General features: G+C 40.4%; 1 protein-coding gene across 1 annotated transcript in view; it reads right to left on the reverse strand.

Moving 5' to 3' along the window:
• The window catches only part of LOC148352542 (low-density lipoprotein receptor-related protein 1B-like), a 583,719-nt gene extending 567,170 nt beyond the window's left edge, over positions 1–16,549 (reverse strand). The window contains exon 1 of the mRNA XM_088353080.1: positions 16,395–16,549. Within this exon, the coding sequence (XP_088209206.1) occupies positions 16,395–16,485 (91 nt within the window). The 5' untranslated portion in view covers positions 16,486–16,549. The remainder of the gene's footprint in view (positions 1–16,394) is intronic.
• Between the last annotated feature and the right edge of the window lie 4,290 nt (positions 16,550–20,839).

Below are 20,839 nucleotides of genomic sequence, written 5' to 3' on the forward strand. Positions count from 1 at the left end.
CGGCTACTGACCTGTTTTTTCCGCTCCCGACACCGCCATCGCTCGCCATGGTAGTGCCACTTCCGCGTTCAGAGCGACCTGCTCCCCGCGACCAGCGATCACCGGATCGTCTGTGAAATCCTTTCCCTTCTTCCCAATAAAACAATGAGAAACGTTACGCGAGTGGGTCCTGTTTCCGTTCTGGTCCTGACAGAGCTCTCAAACGCCTTGCACACTCATGAAGAAGTTGAGAGGAGACACGACCAATGTGTACTACTACTCGTTCCTTGCTAAGGCTCAAAAGTCCGTACAATTAAAACATTCTAAGTCATGCAACTGGTCCTTGCTCAGCTCTCCAGTGCCTCGCTCACATTACAAATAGGTAGTGAGGAGAGGCGACCAAATTGCGCTACTACTTCTGTAGGAGATCAAAAAATATTTTAATGATGTACATAAATGCTCCGAATCTTTCAAACAAATAGTGTTGGTTGATTAGGGTCAAGTTCTCAAGTTTCTCGCGCACATTTTCAAGAGGTAAAGAGGAGACACCACCAAGTTGTGCTACTATTTCTCAAGAAATTATAAATTCGAATAATAAATGAAATAGATTTGAATGAGTAACATAAATGCCTGGAGTTTTATAACAAGTACTGTTGACTAAATATTGAAACGCTCTCAAGTGCCTCACACACATTACAAAGAAGTATAGGAAAGACAGGACCAAGATGTGGGACTTCTACAAAATATATATACATGTATGTATGTATGAATAAACTGTCATGAGGAACCTAAATGCTTATATTCTTTCAAACAAGTATCATTGACCGAATATACCCAAGCTCTCCAGTGCCTCACACACTTAGAGAGGTAGAGAGAAGACAGGACCAAGTTGAGCTACTACTTCTATTAAAAATAAATTGTGACCACAAGTTGTGGTATTATTTTAATAGAAAACCATTCATATAAGGAACATAAATGCTTAGAATATTTCTATCAAGTATCGTTGACTAAAGTTCTCCAGTGCCTGACACACATCAGAGAGGTAGAGAGAAGACACGACCAAGTTGAGTTACTACTTCTGTTAAAAATAAATTGTAATGAGGAACATACATGCTTAGGCTCATTTAAAGTGGGGTTTTCTAAACATGAACATAAATGCTTATATTCTTTCTAACAAGTATCGTTGACTGAATATGGTCAAGCTCTCCAGTGCCTCACACACATTAGAGAGGTGGAGAGGAGACACGACCAAGTTGAGCTCCTACTTCTACTAAAAATAAATTGTAACCACAAGTTGTGATATTGCTTTTCTTAGAAAATCATTCATATTAGGAACATAAACGCTTAGAATATTTCTAACAAGTATCATTGACTAAAGTTCTCCAGTGCCTCACACACATTACAGAGAAGTCGAGGGAACACAGGACCAAGATGTGGGACTTCTATCGGAAATATAATTCGGTGTCATGAGGAACAAAAATGCTTATATCCTTTCTAACAAGTACTGTTGACTGAATATGCCCAAGCTCTCCAGTGCCTCACACACATTAGAGAGGTGGAGAGGAGACACGACCAAGTTGAGCTCCTACTTCTACTAAAAATAAATTGTAACCACAAGTTGTGCTATTGCTTTTCTTAGAAAATCATTCATATGAGGAACATAAACGCTTAGAATATTTCTAACAAGTATCATTGACTAAAGTTCTCCAGTGCCTCACACACATTACAGAGAAGTCGAGGGAAGACTGGACCAAGATGTGGGACTCATATAGGAAATACAAATAAATTGTCTTGAGGAACATAAATGCTTATATTCTTTCTAACAATTATCACTGACTGAATATGCCCAAGCTCTCCAGTGCCTCACACACATTAGACAGGTAGAGAGGAGACACAACCAGGTTGAGCTACTACTTCTTTTAAAAATAAATTGTATTGTGGAACATCCATGCTTAGGTTCATTCTAAGAAGTAGGGTTGACTAATTATGGGTGAGCTCTTACGTGCCTCGCTCACAATGTGAAGAGGTCGAGAGGTTCTACAACCAAGTCGTGCTGCTACTTTAATAGATAATCATGCTCAGAATCTTTCTAACAAGTATTGTCAGCTGAGTGAATATGACACTATGTCATAAAGTCACAAATTATCGTTTTTTTTTCTCTCGTGCCGATAACCGTGACGCCATATGCCGGCCGTAATCGTCCATTTCTCTTTCACAGCATAGCTGATTCATACTTTTTTTTGCTAGCTCGGTGTTTTAAGCATCTGTCGGCTCGTAAGTTTTACCTCCACCGCGTGACGTCAACTCGGCTTTTCTTTTTATGACGTGCCGCAGACAATCCATCACCTCATAATGACCTCAATTTCACCCGACGCGTAGGATTTTTACCACTGGCCCTACGAGACTTATTGTCATTAGAATATCTGGCAATAAAGCGTTTTAACTCCATTCATAATTTATATTCTATTTTTTTCGTCACGTCTCGGAATGTACTCCGATCGTCATCTTATTGGTTCATTTATCAGGTTTTCAATTAAAGTTATCACTCGGGAAGAAAAACATTGTGAGGGTGTCAGAGTATTAGATTTTAAAATGGAAAATCTGACAGGCAATCGATAAACAATGTCATTATCACGGTTGTCATGGCGCCCAATTGGCCCCGCCCGTGTGGCTTTCCGTCTATTTAAGCTCAGTGCTCTCATTCTTCCTCGGTCAGTCGGTCAACGGACCTCTGCCCCGCAAGACGTGGGTTTTGACTCGGTCCTATTTCCTGCATTGTTCCCGTTTATTCTCGTGATTAACGCCTATACAAATAAGCATGACTTGACTTGAGGTTTTTTGAGTTTTTCCTTGCCCTCATGTAGGTTTCAGATCAGGGGATGGTGTCATAATAGTCTGTAGTTTGCGATAGTCTTTGATCTGTGCAGCCCTTTGAGACTCCCCGTGTTTAACGCCTATACAAATAAACATGACTTGACTTGAGGTTTTTGAGTTTTTCCTTGCCCTCATGTAGGTTTCAGATCAGGGGATGGTGTCATCATAGTCTGTGGTTTGTGCAGCCCTTTGAGACTCCTCGTGATTAAGGCCTATACAAATAAACATGACTTGAGGTTTTTGAGTTTTTTCTTTCCCTCATGTAGGTTTCAGATCAGGGGATCGTGTCATCATAGTCTGTGGTATGTGCAGCCCTTTGAGACTCCTTGTGATTAAGTGCCAAACAAATAAACATGACTTGACTAGAGGTGTTTGAGTTTTTCCTTGCCCTCATGTAGGTTTTAGAACCGGGTGATGGTGTCATCATAGTCTGTGGTCTGTGCAGCCTTTTGAGACTCCTTGTGATTAAGGGCCAAACAAATAAACATGACATGACTTGACTTTTTACTCCTGCATTGCTACTTGTAGCATTGCTGCAACGCTATTTGATTGGAAACAACCTAAGCTAGAAATACATTTCTGGCCATTGTATTGAAAAGAGAGAGTCCGGAGAAGAAAATATTCTATGCTTTTTAAAGTACTGGCTTGGGAACGTGACTTCGATGTAACATTATCAAAGTGGAAGATGGAAGACTCAAAGCCATGCATCAACCTCTGCCCTAAGACCGATGACAGCATCATTAAACAGAGCTGTCAGCTTTTTCCAGACTGAAAAAAGTGACAGCGCTGCTAACGCTGACTAAGACGTTACCTCGGACAACCTCCAGAAAAAACAAAAGCTGCTCGTAATATTGTTTCTGACCACTCGTCTGGTTTTGCAGCCAAAGACAAGAACCGCGCAAGAACCCGTCTCGATGCCGACTCATGTTTTTACTGTCTTTTCAGACCACCTCGGCGCTTTCGTCTGTGGAAGGATATGGATGGAAAGTCTTAGGTGTGCTCTGCCTCGGTTTTTCCTCCCAGAGAAATTTAAAGCCAGATCAAGGTAGAAAAAAAAAGAAAAGAATAGTAAGAAGTCCAACCTTTAAAGGTCAACAAAACACTGGAGCGCTCCCATGAAAGCAACACTCCAATTTTCATATCGCATTCGTCTTGGCCAAGGTCGAATTTCTCGGTTTTATCTCTGCAGAAATGCTTTTTGGGTTCCCTGGCGTACACAATTACAGTATTCCCTCGGCATTCGGTGGTTCTACTTTTGCATCGCAGATTTCTATTCAAAAAGGATTGAAAAGTGCTGGAATTTGGGGTGAGGTTCTTGTAGGTGCTTGAAATTGTTGCCATGTTTCATAACAAGTCTGCTTGAGAATAACACTGCTCTATGGCGGCTTTGCTTTGCCAATGCATTTCTTCTTTCTTGTGATTAACGCCAGCAGGTATTTTGTTTGAAGAATATACCATCGCCCCCTACGGGACAGTTGCATCCTACACCTTAACAGTGCTCTGTATAATGTGTATTAATATAAGGATGAAGTATTAATTATGGACATTCTGTCATGATTACTGAAGTGAATCAGCTCATGAAACAGGATATCGAAATAAAACAGGACAAACTAGACGGGAACAAAAACTGGAGAGAATAATAAACAGGACAAAAAATAGACGGGAACGAAACTGGAAACCGATATTAAACAGGACAAACTAAACGGGAACAATACCGGACAGGAAATAATAATTAATAATAATAATAATTGGGGGCGGCAGTAGCTCAGGAGGTAGAGCGATCGTTTTAAGATTAAGGGATCCCAGTTCGAATCCCGGCTTGTCTGTGTTACATGTCGAAGTGTCCTTGGGTAAGACACTGAACCCCCACTACCCCCAATAAGCAGGTTAGCGCCTTACATGGCTGCACAGATCACGGCCGCTATTGGGAAATGTGAAGCACAATGTAAAGCGCTTTGGGAAGTCATTGACTTGAAAAGCGCTATATAAATGCAGATCATCTCATTTCATTTCAAAAACAGGACCGAGTCAAAACCCACGTCTTGCGGGGCAGAAGTTCGTTGACAGACTGACAAATGAAGAGTGAGAGCAATGAGCTTAAATTGACGGAATGCCAATCTGTCAATGAGCCGCAGCTGGCGCCACATGGGCGGGGCCAATTGGGCGCCATGGCCACCGTGACAAGACCAAGTTATTTTTGTAAATGCCTTAATGCGAATCTACATTTCAGGGATCCACTAAACAACCGTGTCGTCAAAGAGTTGTGCTACTGTTTCTCTTGACTCTTCTAACCTCACATTGCCTTCCCTGGCGTCATTGAGAGCTGTGACTGAGCAAACCTAGCATACAGCACTTGAATGAGCATCTGACTTGAACCAAATATCAAAAACCACCACAGAAGAATATAACCGCGACTTTTTACGATGGCAGCCGGGTTTTAAACCCGATTTGGTTTTTCATCGAATCTCTTTTGATGAAGACGAGGACGCCGATGTTTATCTCCTATCAAACGGAGGGACTGATGTGCTGAGGGACAACACTGGAAGCCCTCAAGTATCCAGGATTTGCAGTGAACGTTTGGTGTATTTCTGAGCAAGTTTATGTTAAGTAAATACGAGTCATGTCAAAGACACTAAATATACCGGATTTTCCGCACTATAAGGCGCACCGGGTTATAGGGCGCACCCCGAAAAAATAGTTTTTGGTCCTATTTTTGACACACATAAGACGCACCGGATGATAAGGCGCTACAATGGGAACGTGGACAAAACAGTCAGATAGTTCAGTCCAACTTATTACCACCTTAACATTCCCAAAGCTCGCGAAGAAGAAAATACGTGTCGAGAACACGTGCGGATGCGGTGTCCGTAAGATGTCACTCAAATGCATCGTTCCATCATTCGGAAGGTTAAAGTCTTGGGATTCAAGAAATGCCAACCATTCCTTAGTTTCTATTTTCTTTTTTGCTCGCAACTTTACTGTATATATGATGATAGACACTTGGAATTAAGTTTAATTTAAAAATAGACACTCCATTCCATCCATTATCTGCACCGCTTATCACAGAAACATCGAGTTCAGTCTGAAACAAGATACAGGGATAATATATATAGCCGGAGTAGATCACCGAAGTCGTTGTGTTCATAATAATGTGCAGCCGTGGTCCTCTTATATCCGTGAGTTTAGTAAATCCAGGAGAATAACATATTTACAAATACAAAATAGTAAAAAAATGCTTTCTGTATGCCAACAGCCACGTGCTATACGCATTCATCTTTTTCGGCCAATTGCAGGCTTTGTTTCGCCGTTTAAGCCAATGCCAGCCTGTAAATGATAAAAAGGATCCGCCCCTTGACCTCCGAATAACTTTAGCCAATAGTGATACATTCAAATGACGATTGACACATTGGTTAGCCAATGAAACGCTGGTAAATAAATCCCAGCATACACCGCGGACTACTTGGCGTTCGGGGGAAAATCGAGTCGGCGGCTGCAAGTTATTTGCAAGACTTTGCCAATTAATTTTGTTCCATAAATAAGGAGCACTGTATTATAAGGCGCATGGTCAGCTTTTGAAAAAAATAAAAGCTTTTAGGTGCGCCTTAGAGTGCGGAAAATACGGTAATAAGTTAGCTAATGCTAACAAGCTAACTTTAGTGTCATACCCTTGCCATTTTTTACTATGTAAACAATAATCTTCCAATACCACGTGTACTAAAAACTGTTATCTGCTCTACCGTATAGCTCATTAAGACAAAATGAACTTCAAATCATCAAGAGATAAAATGGGAGTTGAATGTTCAAAAGATAAAATGTCATTTTCTCATCTCATCTCATCGGCTGCACCGCTCATCCTCAGTAGGGTCGCGGGGGTGCTGGAGCCCATCCCAGCAATCATCGGGCAGTGGGCAGGGGACACCCTGAACGGGTTGCCAGCCAATCGCAGGGCACACGGGGACAGACAACACGCTCGCTCATTCACACCTAGGGACAATTTGGACCGGCCAATTCACCTGAAATGCATGTTTTTGGAATGTGGGAGGAAATCAAGTCCTTTCGCTTTCTCCTATTGGCCATCTTCATCCCGCATATTGGCGTGCCGACTCCTCCCATGGGGGCGCCAAGGAAGCCCCCTGGGCTTCACCATCTCGTAGTTGAGCGTCCCGATGTCGGGGGTACTCAAAACAAAGCCTGCGTCAACAACGTCTGGATGTGCTGATTATCTTATCAGCAGTACGTCCCGTTCCGTAAACAACATCCTCCACCAGCCTGCCCCGACCTTTCACTGCTCATTGAATAAAGGCACAGTCATTAAATATCTATTGCATTAAATGTAATTTGTAGTCAATCGTATAAAATCCTTTATAGTCAAATATATAAAATCCTTCAAGATACAAAGTCGTTTTAGTGACGGGGGATATTTCACAACAGAAATACATTTTTCGGCACAACGAAGCACAGCAACACGTACCAGCTACGAAGGACTGGACAACATCCCGACTTTTACAAGCTTTTAGATCAGCACTGGTGTATGGGGATACTCCATGTACTATATCGTGGTACAGATCGTGTGGATTGAAGTCAGGCAGACTTTGGGTGAGACGGGTGAATATCAGGAGGAAGACTGTTTAGGTCGGTAGCTAGCATTGCTAATACTATCCTCAGTTTCTCGTTGTGCTTTTCGCCAAGGTGAGCCACCTTATCCGACAGCAGTCCTAGTCATTTAGCTTTTTATCTACTGGCCTCACCCACTGTTTTCAGGGGTTTATTGCCGTCCGTCATGGTGTCATCACGTGTTTAGGTCCCTGTGTGCAAAGGGGTCAATAGAAAATCCAAATATAGAATAATGACGAACATGGATTCATTATAAGGGTCCTATAACACTATGTAATCAGTTCCTTTCATGTACTTCAGATCCACAGCACTCGACATGCAACACGGCAACACGGTTGCCACAAAAGCAAAAATTCATATCAAGCTAATTAGTCCGACCGTTACCATTACCTCCGGTCCCACCGACGAAAAAAAACGTCCTTTCTCACGTGCAGCGACCCCAAGGAACTCACTGCACGGGGCCTTTTTTCTTCACTTCCATTCAGGCTACAATAATAAATCTCAGCGCTACAATGCTGACAAATAAAACACAGAGAGAGAATGAAAGAGAGAATGGGGGTTCATCCAGCGGGGGTTTTTGTGAAATATCCAAGAGGTGCTCATATTCGGTGCCGGGCATCCTCCGGGAGGACAATTTTGTCTTTTTATTCCATGCACCAGGTAGAGAGGTAAACCGCATTGATGTGATTTTCTCTCTTCCTAGGGAAAATTATAAACAAGAAACTCGTTTTTTTTCGGAGTTTAAAGGGAAATTCGGGACAGCTGGAGGCGGCACGGCAAATAAAAAATTGTCCGAGCGAGGGAGTGCGGCTAAGGTCGGAACATCATTAACTCGGACGGAAAGAGGTGACGCTTTTTTGAAAAAAGCTTTTATTTTTGGTGCACGAGGGGAAAAAATGGCGGGTTTGGAGAGAGATATCAAAGTTTCTATCGTGTAGCTAGAAATTACCCTCCACAAAGGGATCCATGAAGGGGGTCATGCTATCTGGGAGTCTTCACTACTCCAAAAGAAAAATGTATTCATTATTTACATTGGTTACTCTTCTTCTTGTTTCAGATATGATTTTAATTACCATTTTGTGAAATGAGGATTACCGTATTTTCCGCACTATAAGGCGCACCTAAAAGCCTTTATTTTTTTCAAAAGCTGACCATGCGCCTTATAATACAGTGCGCCTTATATATGGATCAATATTAGTCGCAAAGTCTTGCAACTAACTTGCAGCCGCCGACTCGATTTTCCCCCGAACGCATAGTAGTCCGCGGTGTATGCTGGGATTTATTTACTGGCGTTTCATTGGCTAACCAATGTGTCAATCATCATTTGAATGGATCACTATTGGCTAAAGTTATTCGGAGGTCAAGGGGCGGATCGTTTTTATCATTTACAGGCTGGCATTGGCTTAAACCGCAAAACAAAGCCTGCAATTGGCAGAAAAAGATGAATGCGTATAGCACGTGGCTGACGGCATACAGAAAGCATTTCTTTACTATTTTGTATTTGTAAATATTTTATTCTTCTGGATTTACTAAACTCACGGATATAAGAGGACCACGGCTGCACATTATTATGAACACAACGACTTCGGTGAGCTACTCCGGCTATATATATTATCCCTGTATCTTGTTTCAGACTGAACTCGATGTTTCTATGATAAGCGGTGCAGATAATGGATGGAATGGAGTGTCTATTTTTAAATTAAACTCAATTCCAAGTGTTTATTGTCATATATACAGTAAAGTTGCGAGCGAAAAAGAAAATAGAAACTAAGGAATGGTTACCATTTCTTGAATCTCAAGACTTTAACCTTCCGAATGATGGAACGATGCATTTGAGTGACATCGTACGGAGACCGCATCCGCATGTGTTCTCGACACGTATTTGCGTCTTTGCAAGCTTTGGGAATGTTAAGGGGGTAATAAATTGGACTGAACTATCTGACTGTTTTGTCCACGTTCCCATTGTAGCGCCTTATCATCCGGTGCGTCTTATGTATGTCAAAATAGGACCAAAAACTATTTTTTCGGGGTGCGCCCTATAACCCGGTGCGCCTTATAGTGCGGAAAATACGGTACATAAAAATTTAGAGACAAGAATATATCCATTTGTAGGGATTTTTCCCAGCTTTATTTTGAGAATCTTTACGACTGAAACGAATTATTCATTACTGCAGTAAACAAATTTGTGCTTTACCATAAACATTGTATTTCTCTGAAGAATGCTAGAAAATCCTACCCTGATAAGAAAATTAAAATCCGTTATTACTTTGAGTTCTTTGAGTTCTGATATGAATTACTAATCCCAAGAAAATGGAATCAATGAACCAGGCCGTTTGAAATAGAACACACAATGTATTAACACAGAGAATCAATGATAGAAAAAACAAGGGGGAAGAAGGGTGGGGGGTGACAGATATTATGGGGGTTTTCAACCGCTGGGGGTTAATAGCACAAAAAGAAAGTTTCCCGCTATAATGCTGGTCGATTTGAGGAGATTCCGTTGTACAGAAAAAAAACGCTCATTTCAAAGAACTAGCGAACATAGAGTTAAGTCTGAAGCCGTCACCTTACTTGTCGTTGTGAAGGGATTTGGTCTCGTGCTTTGGATGGTCGTAACGTATGGCCCACGTGCTGAAATTAAGACCGCAGTGCAGGCCCACACTAAGCCTAGCTAAGGCTAAGCGGCCGACGTGTGAGTCAGGCAGGTACGGAAAAAGAGAACTGCTATCGCTCAGCCAATTCTTTTATATGCACCTGTGGCCAGGTCATGCCTCAGATATCTGATACTCGCAGTATCGGATGACGGTGTTTGAAATTGATAAACTTGTCAGCCAAAGATGTGGGAAATTTGCATGATGTTCTGTATTGAGAATGCCCCTCCGATCTACATACCAGCTCAGTAGCCTAGATGGTAAGGCGCCCGCTTTGAGACTGGGAGGTCGGTGGTTCGCGCCCCGGCCGAGTCATTCCTAAGACTTAAAAAGTGGTCGGCGGCGCCCTGTGTTGGCTGCGGCTGCATCGGCTCGCTACAACGGGTCAGGTGCAATCGACATTTCGTTCTGTGTACATTGTTACACAGAATGACAATACAAGGAAATTAATTATTATTATTATAATTACGTACGGTTAGAACATTTTTATCAATACATAGCCGTGGATGTTTTTAATTACATTTAAAACTTTATGTTATCAGATTTCATTTTGGTTCATGGTGAATTGGTACGTCCGGGAACTGTCCAAAAGTTCTGAGTTATTTGAAACAAAGAATGTGGAAGTCATTTTTGTGCTGGGCTTATTTGCTCTTCTTGTATATATGCAGGGTTGGGTAGGGTTACTTTAACTGGATTACTTTCAATTACTTTTGGATTACTCCAATACCAAATATGCTAATAAAAGACAAAATAAACTAAATTTGAATAAAATGACTCAATTTTGTGCAGGCTTGGGGAGTAACGGAACACATGGAACGGCCAAAATGATGTTGGCAAGCTGTTTGGATTTATTTTCATTTGTTTCTGTCGCATTTGATGTTCGTTTTGCCGGAGATCAAAGAGATCAAAGCCAGGAGAGAAAGCTTACCATGTGTTGTGAGTCATCATTTTATTCATATTTAGTTTTTGTCTTTTATTAGCATATTTGGTATTGGAGTCATCCAAAAGTAATTGAAAGTAATCCAGTTAAAGTAACCCTACCGAACCCTGTATATATGAATAATCACAGATGATAATAGTAATAATAGTATAATACAACATATTTATAATATTTTAGGTCTTTAATGCAAATTCTCAATTTGAAATTACAGTTAATTTCAAAATAAAGTTTCTGTAAGTCATGATAAAGCTCCACGCTCCACAAGTGGTCTTCAACAAGTTTATTTACGTCCAATTATTGAAAATTCTCCACATTGAGCCCATCCCAGAAGTCATTTGCATCCAATTCAACAACGTGCAAATGTTTGTTTTCCGGGGCTTACACCCGCCAAGCCCAAATTCACTGATCCCGGTGAGGCCCGAAGCAATTTATTTTCATAACACGCCGACGTCAATCATAATCTGGAGGTGACGTCGGCTTCTTTTCTCACGCTCCACTTGAGGACAACCTTCATTGTAGCGGAGAATGAAAGATATTGTTCCATTTTTCGACTCCCCCCCCCCACAATACATCCTAAATACAAATTCCACCCCGTGACAGATATCAGCTTGGGCCTCAATCAGGGTTCGTACGGCTGCTCGAAAACCTTAAAAATGCTTGAAATTTATTGTTTTGAATCAGTTATTTTTTCAATTTATTGGTGCGTTTTTTGGTAATATTATAATATTATTATAATAATCGAAATATATGTTATTAGAATTGCTAGGTTTCCACGTGTATTTCTTTAGCTTTATGTCTTGACAGAAATCAGCTTGAGCCTCAATCATGGTTCGTACGGATGCTCGAAATCCTTAAAACTGCTTGAAAATTCTTGTTGAGCTATTTAAAAAAATATATATGTTGTTCTTGTTTTTTGTTGATAATTTTGAATCCCTGTTATTTTTTTCCACTTTATTGGTGATTTTTTGTAATATTTCAATATAATAATAATAATAATAGATATGTGTTTAGAATTGCTAGGTTTGTGTATTTCATTAGCTTTATGTCTTTGTTTTGGTTTTTGGAGGGTATTAATAATCAGTGAGTTTTTGCTAACTTTTCGCAAGTTGAATAAAATATTTTTTTCCAGAAATAGCACTTTCATCAACTTCCCATCAATCAGCGTTCGTATGGGTGCTTGAAATCTTTAAAAATGCTTAAAATTTATTGTGAAGCTATTTAAATATATATATATTGTTCTTGGGGGTTTTTTTTTCGATAATTTTGAATCAGTTATTTTTTTCCACTTTATTGGTGTGGTTTTTTGTAATATTTCAATATAATAATAATAATAATAATAGATATGTGTTTAGAATTGCTAGGTTTTCACGTGTATTTCATTAGCTTTATGTCTTTGTTTTTGTTTTTGGAGGGTATTAATAATCAGTGAGTTCTTGCTAACTTTTCGCAAGTTTAGTTAAACATTTTTTACAGAAATAGCACTTTCATCAACTTCCCATCAATCAGCGTTCGTATGGGTGCTTGAAATCTTTAAAAATGCTTGACTTTTAATGTGTTTTTAAGGCTTGAAAAGTGCTTGAGTTTTGGGTGAAGTGCATGTAAATACATGAAATTTTTGCCATATTTTACAACAAGTCTGTGAAAAAGTGACGCCGACACGTCTCTCTGGTGCTTTCGCTTGGCCATCGTAGTTCTTCTTCCCTCGCGATTAACGGCACTGGGAGTTAGTTTGTGAGGATTTGTCCTATGAAGCGTCATGGCCCCCTATGGGCCGCGTCAAAGAGGAGAGGTGCATTCTATAACTACCGTAAATTCCGGACTATAAGCCGTTGTCATTTTTCTAACGGCCGCTAGCGGCGCTCGAGTGTTGCTACCATTAACTGCCCTGTCAAAGCTATATTTTTATTATTAAAGCTTTGAAAACTCTCTCGGTGTACCGTCTTTCTTTGTAAATATGTGTAACCCATGTATAATATGTATTTGCAACTGTATATTTTTGTAATGTATTTATTTGTATTTATTTTAGACACTTATTCTGATGTGTTTTGCACGGGTGAATGAAAAATGAGGGGCGGAACAAACGCGGGGTGCCGAGTTTAAGTGGGGACCGCTAAAGATGAGGGACAGACAAAGAAAGAAGAGGGGGTAAAAAGTTGGTTAAAGAAAAAGGAGTTGCGTGAGTAAATGTGTTCATCTGATATATTTTTCGCACCCTTACCTTTGGAAATACTGTATAATTTTTTTTTCTTGGATTGCTTTCAACGGGACCTGGACTCTGCAGGTTTACATCAAACCTTAAGTACCGGTATCATTTTCCGTTCATTTTGCCGGCTGTGATTTTCGGACTGTGGACTTTAATGAAGGACATTTAGTTTCAATCGCGGAACTTGAAATCCGGTTTGGGTTAATTTTGTGTTTGTGTTACATGTTTAAATGTGGGCGCATGCGGCTTATATACAGGTGCGGCTTGTGTATGTACAAAATCGGTTTTCCTCTTAAAATGTGGTGGGTGCGGCTTATAATCAGGTGCGCTCTATAGTCCGGGATTTACGGTAAACATAAAAATGAAAAATGCGTTTTGGATTATATATCGATGATGGGACATCCAAAAATATGAAGGTAGCAAATTGTAATGTATTTTGCGGCTATGGGGTCCTTTCCGTAGCTGTAAACAAGTGTGAGATCTGTTGAGATGGAGTGGCAGAATTTATGTCACTTTATACCAGCCCATTGACAGAAAACGATCCCTAGATAGCTACATCTGAAATAAGCACCACGTACAGTATGTGAGCAGCAAGATACCAACTTTTTTTTTTAATTAAAGACAATTAAAAAATAATCATTGTTTCATGTTATTCTTCGAATGTTACTGAATAAATCGGAAAATTGCTTTTAAAAGTCTTTATGAAAGTGCTTGAAATTGGCCAGAATTTTTTTTTTATCCCGTACAAAATTTGACATACGGCATACACCAGGGGTGCTCCTTACGGAGGTTGTGATCTACCGGTGGATCACTGAGGTAATACTGGTTGATCACGGGAAAGTTATCAATACATTGTATTTGTCAGGACACTCTGTCATCTAGCAGTTAAATTCAGTATTCAATATTGGTTTTTTGATATTTTTTATGATGTATGAAATCATTAATAGTCCAAATGAAATATAATATGTGCATTAACATTTATATATCGTAAAATGTATAATCTTGGAGTTCATCAATATGCCTTACAAATAAATCAAGAAAAATATATTACTATTTAGATATATAACGGAATTGTCCTATGAAGCGTTATCGCCCCCTCAATTATTAACCAAAAATGTAAGTTTTTGCGTAATTTGAGTATAGGGTATTTCATTTTTCACGAATAATCGAACTGCACTAGTGGCAGAATTTATGTCACTTTATACCAGCCCATTGATAGAAAACGATCCCAGATAGTGACATCTGAAATACATTTGTAAATAATGTAAGTTTTTGGCGTAGTTTGAGTACAGTGTATTTCATTTTTCCCGAATAATCGAACTGCACTAGTGGCAGAATTTATGTCACTTTATACCAGCCCATTGATAGAAAACGATCCCAGATAGTGACATCTAAAATACTTTTGTAAATAATGTAAGTTTTTGGCGTAGTTTGAGTGTAGGGTATTTCATTTTTCCCGAATAATCGAACTGCACTAGTGGCAGAATTTATGTCACTTTATACCAGCCCATTGATAGAAAATGATCCCAAATAGTGACATCTGAAATAAATTTGTAAATAATATAAGTTTTTGCGTAGTTTGAGTACAGGGTGTTTCATTTTTCCCGAATAATTGAACTACACTACTTGCTGGAGCTTCATTGGACGAAAACTGACTTGAATAGAGTCATGGTATTACATACCTGTCAAGCTGTACGTTTTTGCCGTACAAAGTACGTTTTTTATGCATTTTAAGACGTGTACCACGTACAAGAAAATCTGTAGGGAAAAACGCAAATTTGTCAAATATGGGTACCATCTGGTATACACCGACTATCACCAAACGGCAAATCAATCAAATCTAACGAGTTGGCCGCGGTAGCCTCTATCTCGGTATCGTTTTTTTTTCCGTTCCAAACGAAACGAGCGTTTGCTACTGTGTGCATGCGTCCGCCGCCTCGGATTTCATGTGGTAGTTGTGTAGTGAAAGGAAGTCCGTCTCTTTTTAGAGAACCGGCTTTTTCGGCTCAACTCATTAAAGAGAGCCGGCTCTCCAACGGCTCACTTGCTTTGATGCATTATATTACGAATGATGATGTTGTATAAAGAAGTTAAGAAAAAAAGGAAGTATAAAAGGAGAAAATGAAAAAGGACAGGTTTGTGGTTATCCCTTTAATCAATATACTACCAACAATAATTTAATGCAGAAAATGAATTAATAATTAAAATAAGAAAAAGTAGTATTCTACTTAATTATATTTTCATGTATTTTTCCTTCTACAGTGAACGTCCAAGCTACTTCATTTTTTCAGATTCAGATTCAGATCTACTTTATTGTCATTCTAGTACACTTGCCACTCCTTGCACATTTGCTCTCTGCACTATTGTACTTACAGCGTTATTGTTACAGTGTTAATGTTACTGTTTACCTGACTTGTTAACCTGACTGCCCATTTTGCACATCTGGTTAGCTACTCCTCTTGCACTGTCGGCACTATGGTAAAATACTATACGTAGCCATAATTAACAATATATATGATATAAGGAAACACATGTACAATATAACATGTTAAACTACATAAATAAACACGTTTTGAAAAAAAAAAAATGGTGTAAGATTATTTTGTATTTTGTAAGGCAAAATACGACATGGAGCCCTGGAGCTTGACAGGTATGGCATTAGTTGTTCTTATATTCATTATAAATATTTGATTTATATAAGTGTATTTTCAGAAATATTGTGAGCATTCAATTCCACTAATTAAGAAGTTTTAATGCTAGACTGTTTGTGAATCTTTGTGGTGGGTAGATCATTTTGACTTGGAGCTTTTCTAAGTATGGCTCGAGCATCCCCGGCATACGCAATTTGACATGATCAAAAAAATTGATGAAATCACAGTTATTGTGGAACAAATTCTACGAGCACACAGCCCTGGGGGGGGGAGGTTCACCTGCTGCACCGGAGCCAACGTGCCTCCTAAGAACCTCCAACCCCCCCCCTCTCTGCTTCCCTTTGCAGCCTGCACAGTAGTACGCTGCCCAAGAAGTCCAATTCTGCTCCTCATGCACCAAACCTCACCAATAATGCAGCTTAAGACGTCAAGTTCAGCAGCGTGCCCCCTCCCATTATAAAAAAAAGGTAATGTTCTCTTACCTTTACGCGCATCCGCCACCGTCTCCGTCCCCGTGCATGGAAATAATCCCGAGGAAAGGACCAAGAAGGTGAGGAGAAAAAACTCCGACATGTTTCCGGAGAGCGGGTTTATCGCGTCTCCCCCGCCTCCCTCCCGGTTCTCGGCCCAGGTCCAGGTCCGATCCCCCTTTCCCTCTCCGCTATTCGTCCGGTGAGGCGCGCCCCCCCTCTGCCTCTTCCCCACACATGCGCTCCGAGATGATGCTCGTCTCCGTCGTCGTGCGCGAGGCGACGCCGTTGACTGCCCGGTGCCGAAGCCAGTCTGCCCGGACGGAATCCGCATTTAAAGTCGGGGAGGCGAGAGGGTAAGGGAGGGGGGGGAGAACCGCCGGGCTCCCTCTCTCGCTCTCTCTCTCCTCCAGAGTTTCATCTCCTCGTTCGCTCACTTTGAAATGGGTTTCTCATCCATTTTCCATTCTCTCCAATAGAAAAGCAATTAATCCCTTCTTCTCATTCCTTTTCACTTATTTTAGAGTGGAAAAAAACACAAAACTCACAAATCAATGCCGACAAGAATAAAAAGTAAGCATTTTCTGCAACATGAATACATTTCTATAGCTCGCTCTGCCAATCCGACCAGCAGGGGGCAGCGTAACACAACGGTGCATTGAAAAATAAGACGACAAATCGCCAAACGTGATTGGTTGTTTTTAAGGAGGTAGAGCGCTCGTCTTGGGATCAAGAGATCGCAGTTCGAATCCCGGCTCCTCCGTGTTACATGTCGAAGTGTCCTTGGGTAAGACACTGAACCCCTAATACCCCCAATAAGCAGGTTAGCGCCTTACATGGCTGCACGGCCGCTATTGGGAAATGTGAAGCACATTGTAAAGCGCTTTGGGAAGTCATTGACTTGAAAAGCGCTATATAAATGCAGATCATTTAATTTCATTTTTTAAAGTCTAAACGTAACCGAGGATTAACTCTAGCCGGAACTTTCGTAACTTCTTTTAATGTACGTTTACCTTTTGTAGCGTCATCAATTTTGTTAGCTTCTTTTGAATCTTTCTTCTGGGGCTGAGGTTTTGGCTTGATCCCTAACCACTTCTCCATTTTTCTTCTGTTCTTTGTGCGTCTATATGCAAATGCATGACCTTATAACGCTTGGAAAAGTCCGGAAGCACGAAGTTATTCGTTGCAGGCTTCCGATTGGCTGACGAGTATTCAAATTGCCAAACGAACTGAAATTTCCAAACAGAACGAAGATTTCGAAATCGGAATAAAGCAATCAATCATTCATGCAATGTTTGCGTTGTGTCGTCTGCTACAAGCCAAGTGAACTCTTTTTTCCACGATGTTTTTTAATGTACGTTTACGTTTTGTAGCCTCATCAATTTTGTTAGCTTCTTTTAAATCTTTCTTCTGGGGCTGAGGTTTTGGCTTAAATCCTAACCACTTATCCATTTTTCTTCTTTTCTTTGTGCGTCTATATGCAAATGCATGACCTTAAAACGCTCGGGAAAGTCCGGAAGCAGGAAGTTATTCGATGCAGGCTTCCGATTGGCTGCTGAGTATGCAAATTGCCAAACGAACCGAAATTTCCAAACTCAACGAAGATTTCGAAATCGGAATAAAGCAATCAATCATTCATGCAATGTTTGCGTTGTGTCGTCTGCTATAAGCCACGTGAACTCTTCTTTCCACGATGTTTTTTGATGTACGTTTACGTTTTGTAGCGTCATCAATTTTGTTAGCTTCTTTTGAATCTTTTGGGGCTGAGGTTGTGACTTGATTCCTAACCACATCTCCATTTTTCTTCTGTTCTTTGTGCGTCTATATGCAAATGCCTGACCTTATAACGCTCGGGAAAGTCCGGAAGCAGGAAGTTATTCGATGCAGGCTTCCGATTGACTGCTGAGTATGCAAATTGCCAAACGAACCAAAATTTCCAAACTGAACAAAGATTTCGAAATCGGAATAAAGCAATCAATCATTCATGCAATGTTTGTGTTGCGTCGTCTGCTACAAGCCACGTGAACTCCTCTTTCCACGATGCTTTTAATGTACGTTTACCTTTTGTCGCGTCATCAATTTTGTTAGCTTCTTTTGAATCTTTTTTCTGGGGCTGAGGTTTTGGCTTGATTCCTAACCACTTGACCATTTTTCTTGTGTTCTCTGTGCGTCTACTTTGGAAAATGATATGCAAAGGCACGACCTTATAACGCTCGGGAGAGTCCGGAAGCACGAAGTTATTCGATGCAGGCTTCTGATTGGCTGACGAGTATGCAAATTTCCAAACGAAACGGAATTTCAAATTTTCCAAAGATTTTGAAATCGGAAGCAAACGTTTGATTGAAAAAAATCTTTTTCTTTTTTTTTTTTTTTTCTTTCTTGAAAAAGTTGTACACCCGACGTAAAAGCCAAAGCTCTGCATCTTTTAAAAAGGCGACATCACAAGGCAGTTATGTAGCTGCTAAGTCGCTTACCAATTTTTTCGTAATAGTATAAAAAAATATTCTTGTTAAGAAAAGGTGCTGATACTGTAACATACACATTAAAAAGTGATGAACCAAAATAAATATACTTAAAAATAATGAATGTGTTAATTATTTTTCAAAATTAAATATACGACAATCTATAAATACATTTGTCCTTTGATGAAGCCATCTTTTGAGTTAAATGTTAATCAGAATAGGGAAGAATAAGTAAAATAATATAAGATTTAGAACTACTCGCATTAACAAATAGCATTGCTTTGGTGGCTAGCATTGCTGTGGATTCCAGCTTTAGTTTAGTAGATGAAGTGAAATAAACTAGCAGCTAACGGAAATAATATTTTGAGAAGTATTCAAACAAAATCGTGATTCCAAAAAAATGGACCGTTAAATCACCTTTTGTCAGGACCAGAACGGAGACAGGACCCACTTGTGTTGCATTTCTCACATTTTGATTGGAAGAAAGAGAAAGGGTTGCGCCCACGACCCGGTGATTGCTGGACGCGGGAAGCAGGTCGCTCTGATACTCGGATTGTGCTCCGAACGCGGGAGTGGATCTTCCCTGGCGAGCGATGGCGGTGTCGGGGACGGAAAAACAGGTCGGTAGCCGGGACGGGAGAGCAAAAACGTGGTTGGGATCAGAAGCGAGTCGTAAGCCGGAATAGGAAAGAAGACGTGGTTAGGGACAAAAAGAGGTAGAAAGCCGGGACGGAAGAGTAGACGTGGTCAGGATCAAAGACGGGTCGAAGCCGGGGGACAGACGGGAGCAAAAAGAAGACAGGTGGGAGTCAGGGTGGCAAAAGGCTTGCCTAGTGTGAACTGAGGTTTGCAGACGGACTGTCAGCAGGGGATTGACAGGACTGGGTTTAAATAGGAACAGGGAGCCAATCAGAACCCGCAGCTTTTGGCTGAGTCACATCAGTAATCATGACACCTTCACTATGTTTCAGCAATCTGGCCCGGTTTAGCGCTAGTCGCATTAGCAAGTGGCATTGGTGGATAGTTTTGCTTTAGCCGCAGGGTTGGGTAGGGTTACTTTAACTTGATTACTTTCAATTACTTTTGGATTACTCCAATACCAAATATGCTAGTAAAAGACAAAAGAAACTAAATATGAATAAAATGATGACTCACAACACGTGCTAAGCTTTCTCTTCTGGCTTTGATCTCTTTGATCTCCGGCAAAACGAACATCAAAATGTGACAGAAACAAAATGAAAATAAATCCAAACATCATTTTTGGCGTTCCATGTGTTCCATCACTCCCCAAGCCTGCACGAAATTTAGTCATTTTATTCATATTTAGTTTATTTTGTTTTTTATTAGCATATTTGGTATTGGAGTAATCCAAAAGTCATTGAAAGTAATCCAGTTAAAGTAACCCTACCCAACCCTGTTTAGCCGCTAGCTTAATTTGAGTAGGTAATGCGCAAAATTGTAGTAGCTACTAAGTCTTCGGAATATGGCTGCTAATGCTAAAACCGTTGTATCAATGCCTAGTGTTCAACACAAAAAAACTATGTCCAGAAAGTAAATAATCGTCTAAATTGTCCGATTCTGTCTTTTAATAAAACATTAAAGCAAAACAGTGAGAAAAGTACTAATTACTGGCATAAAGTTTCAGTCTAGACTGTCCGTACCACCCACAAAGAATTCCCTTGCCTCCTGGACATTAGTATGAGTGCGGCGTCCTCCCTGGCGCTCTACTAGGCCCCTCCCACTCAGTAGGCAACGTTTCCATGTTAATGAGGGCTCATCATGAGAGCGTTGGGTAAATAGTGAGCCGATTCATTAGGACGGTCGCCGCCTATTTGAAATGTGCGGCTTTCGTTTGGAATTCACGATGTCATTGCGCTGCTCAACCAAGCAAACGATAGCTGGCGTTTGGTCATAACACGCTAATATACATGTGTCGTTTATAATTGGAAAATAAAAGAAAGGCTGGCAGCTGTGGTTGCCAGTAAAAAAAAAGGA

Source organism: Urocampus carinirostris, chromosome 14, assembly GCF_059441175.1.
Source record: "Urocampus carinirostris isolate Australia breed hairy pipefish chromosome 14, RoL_Ucar_1.0, whole genome shotgun sequence".
In the NCBI taxonomy this organism is placed as follows: Eukaryota; Metazoa; Chordata; class Actinopteri; order Syngnathiformes; family Syngnathidae; genus Urocampus; species Urocampus carinirostris.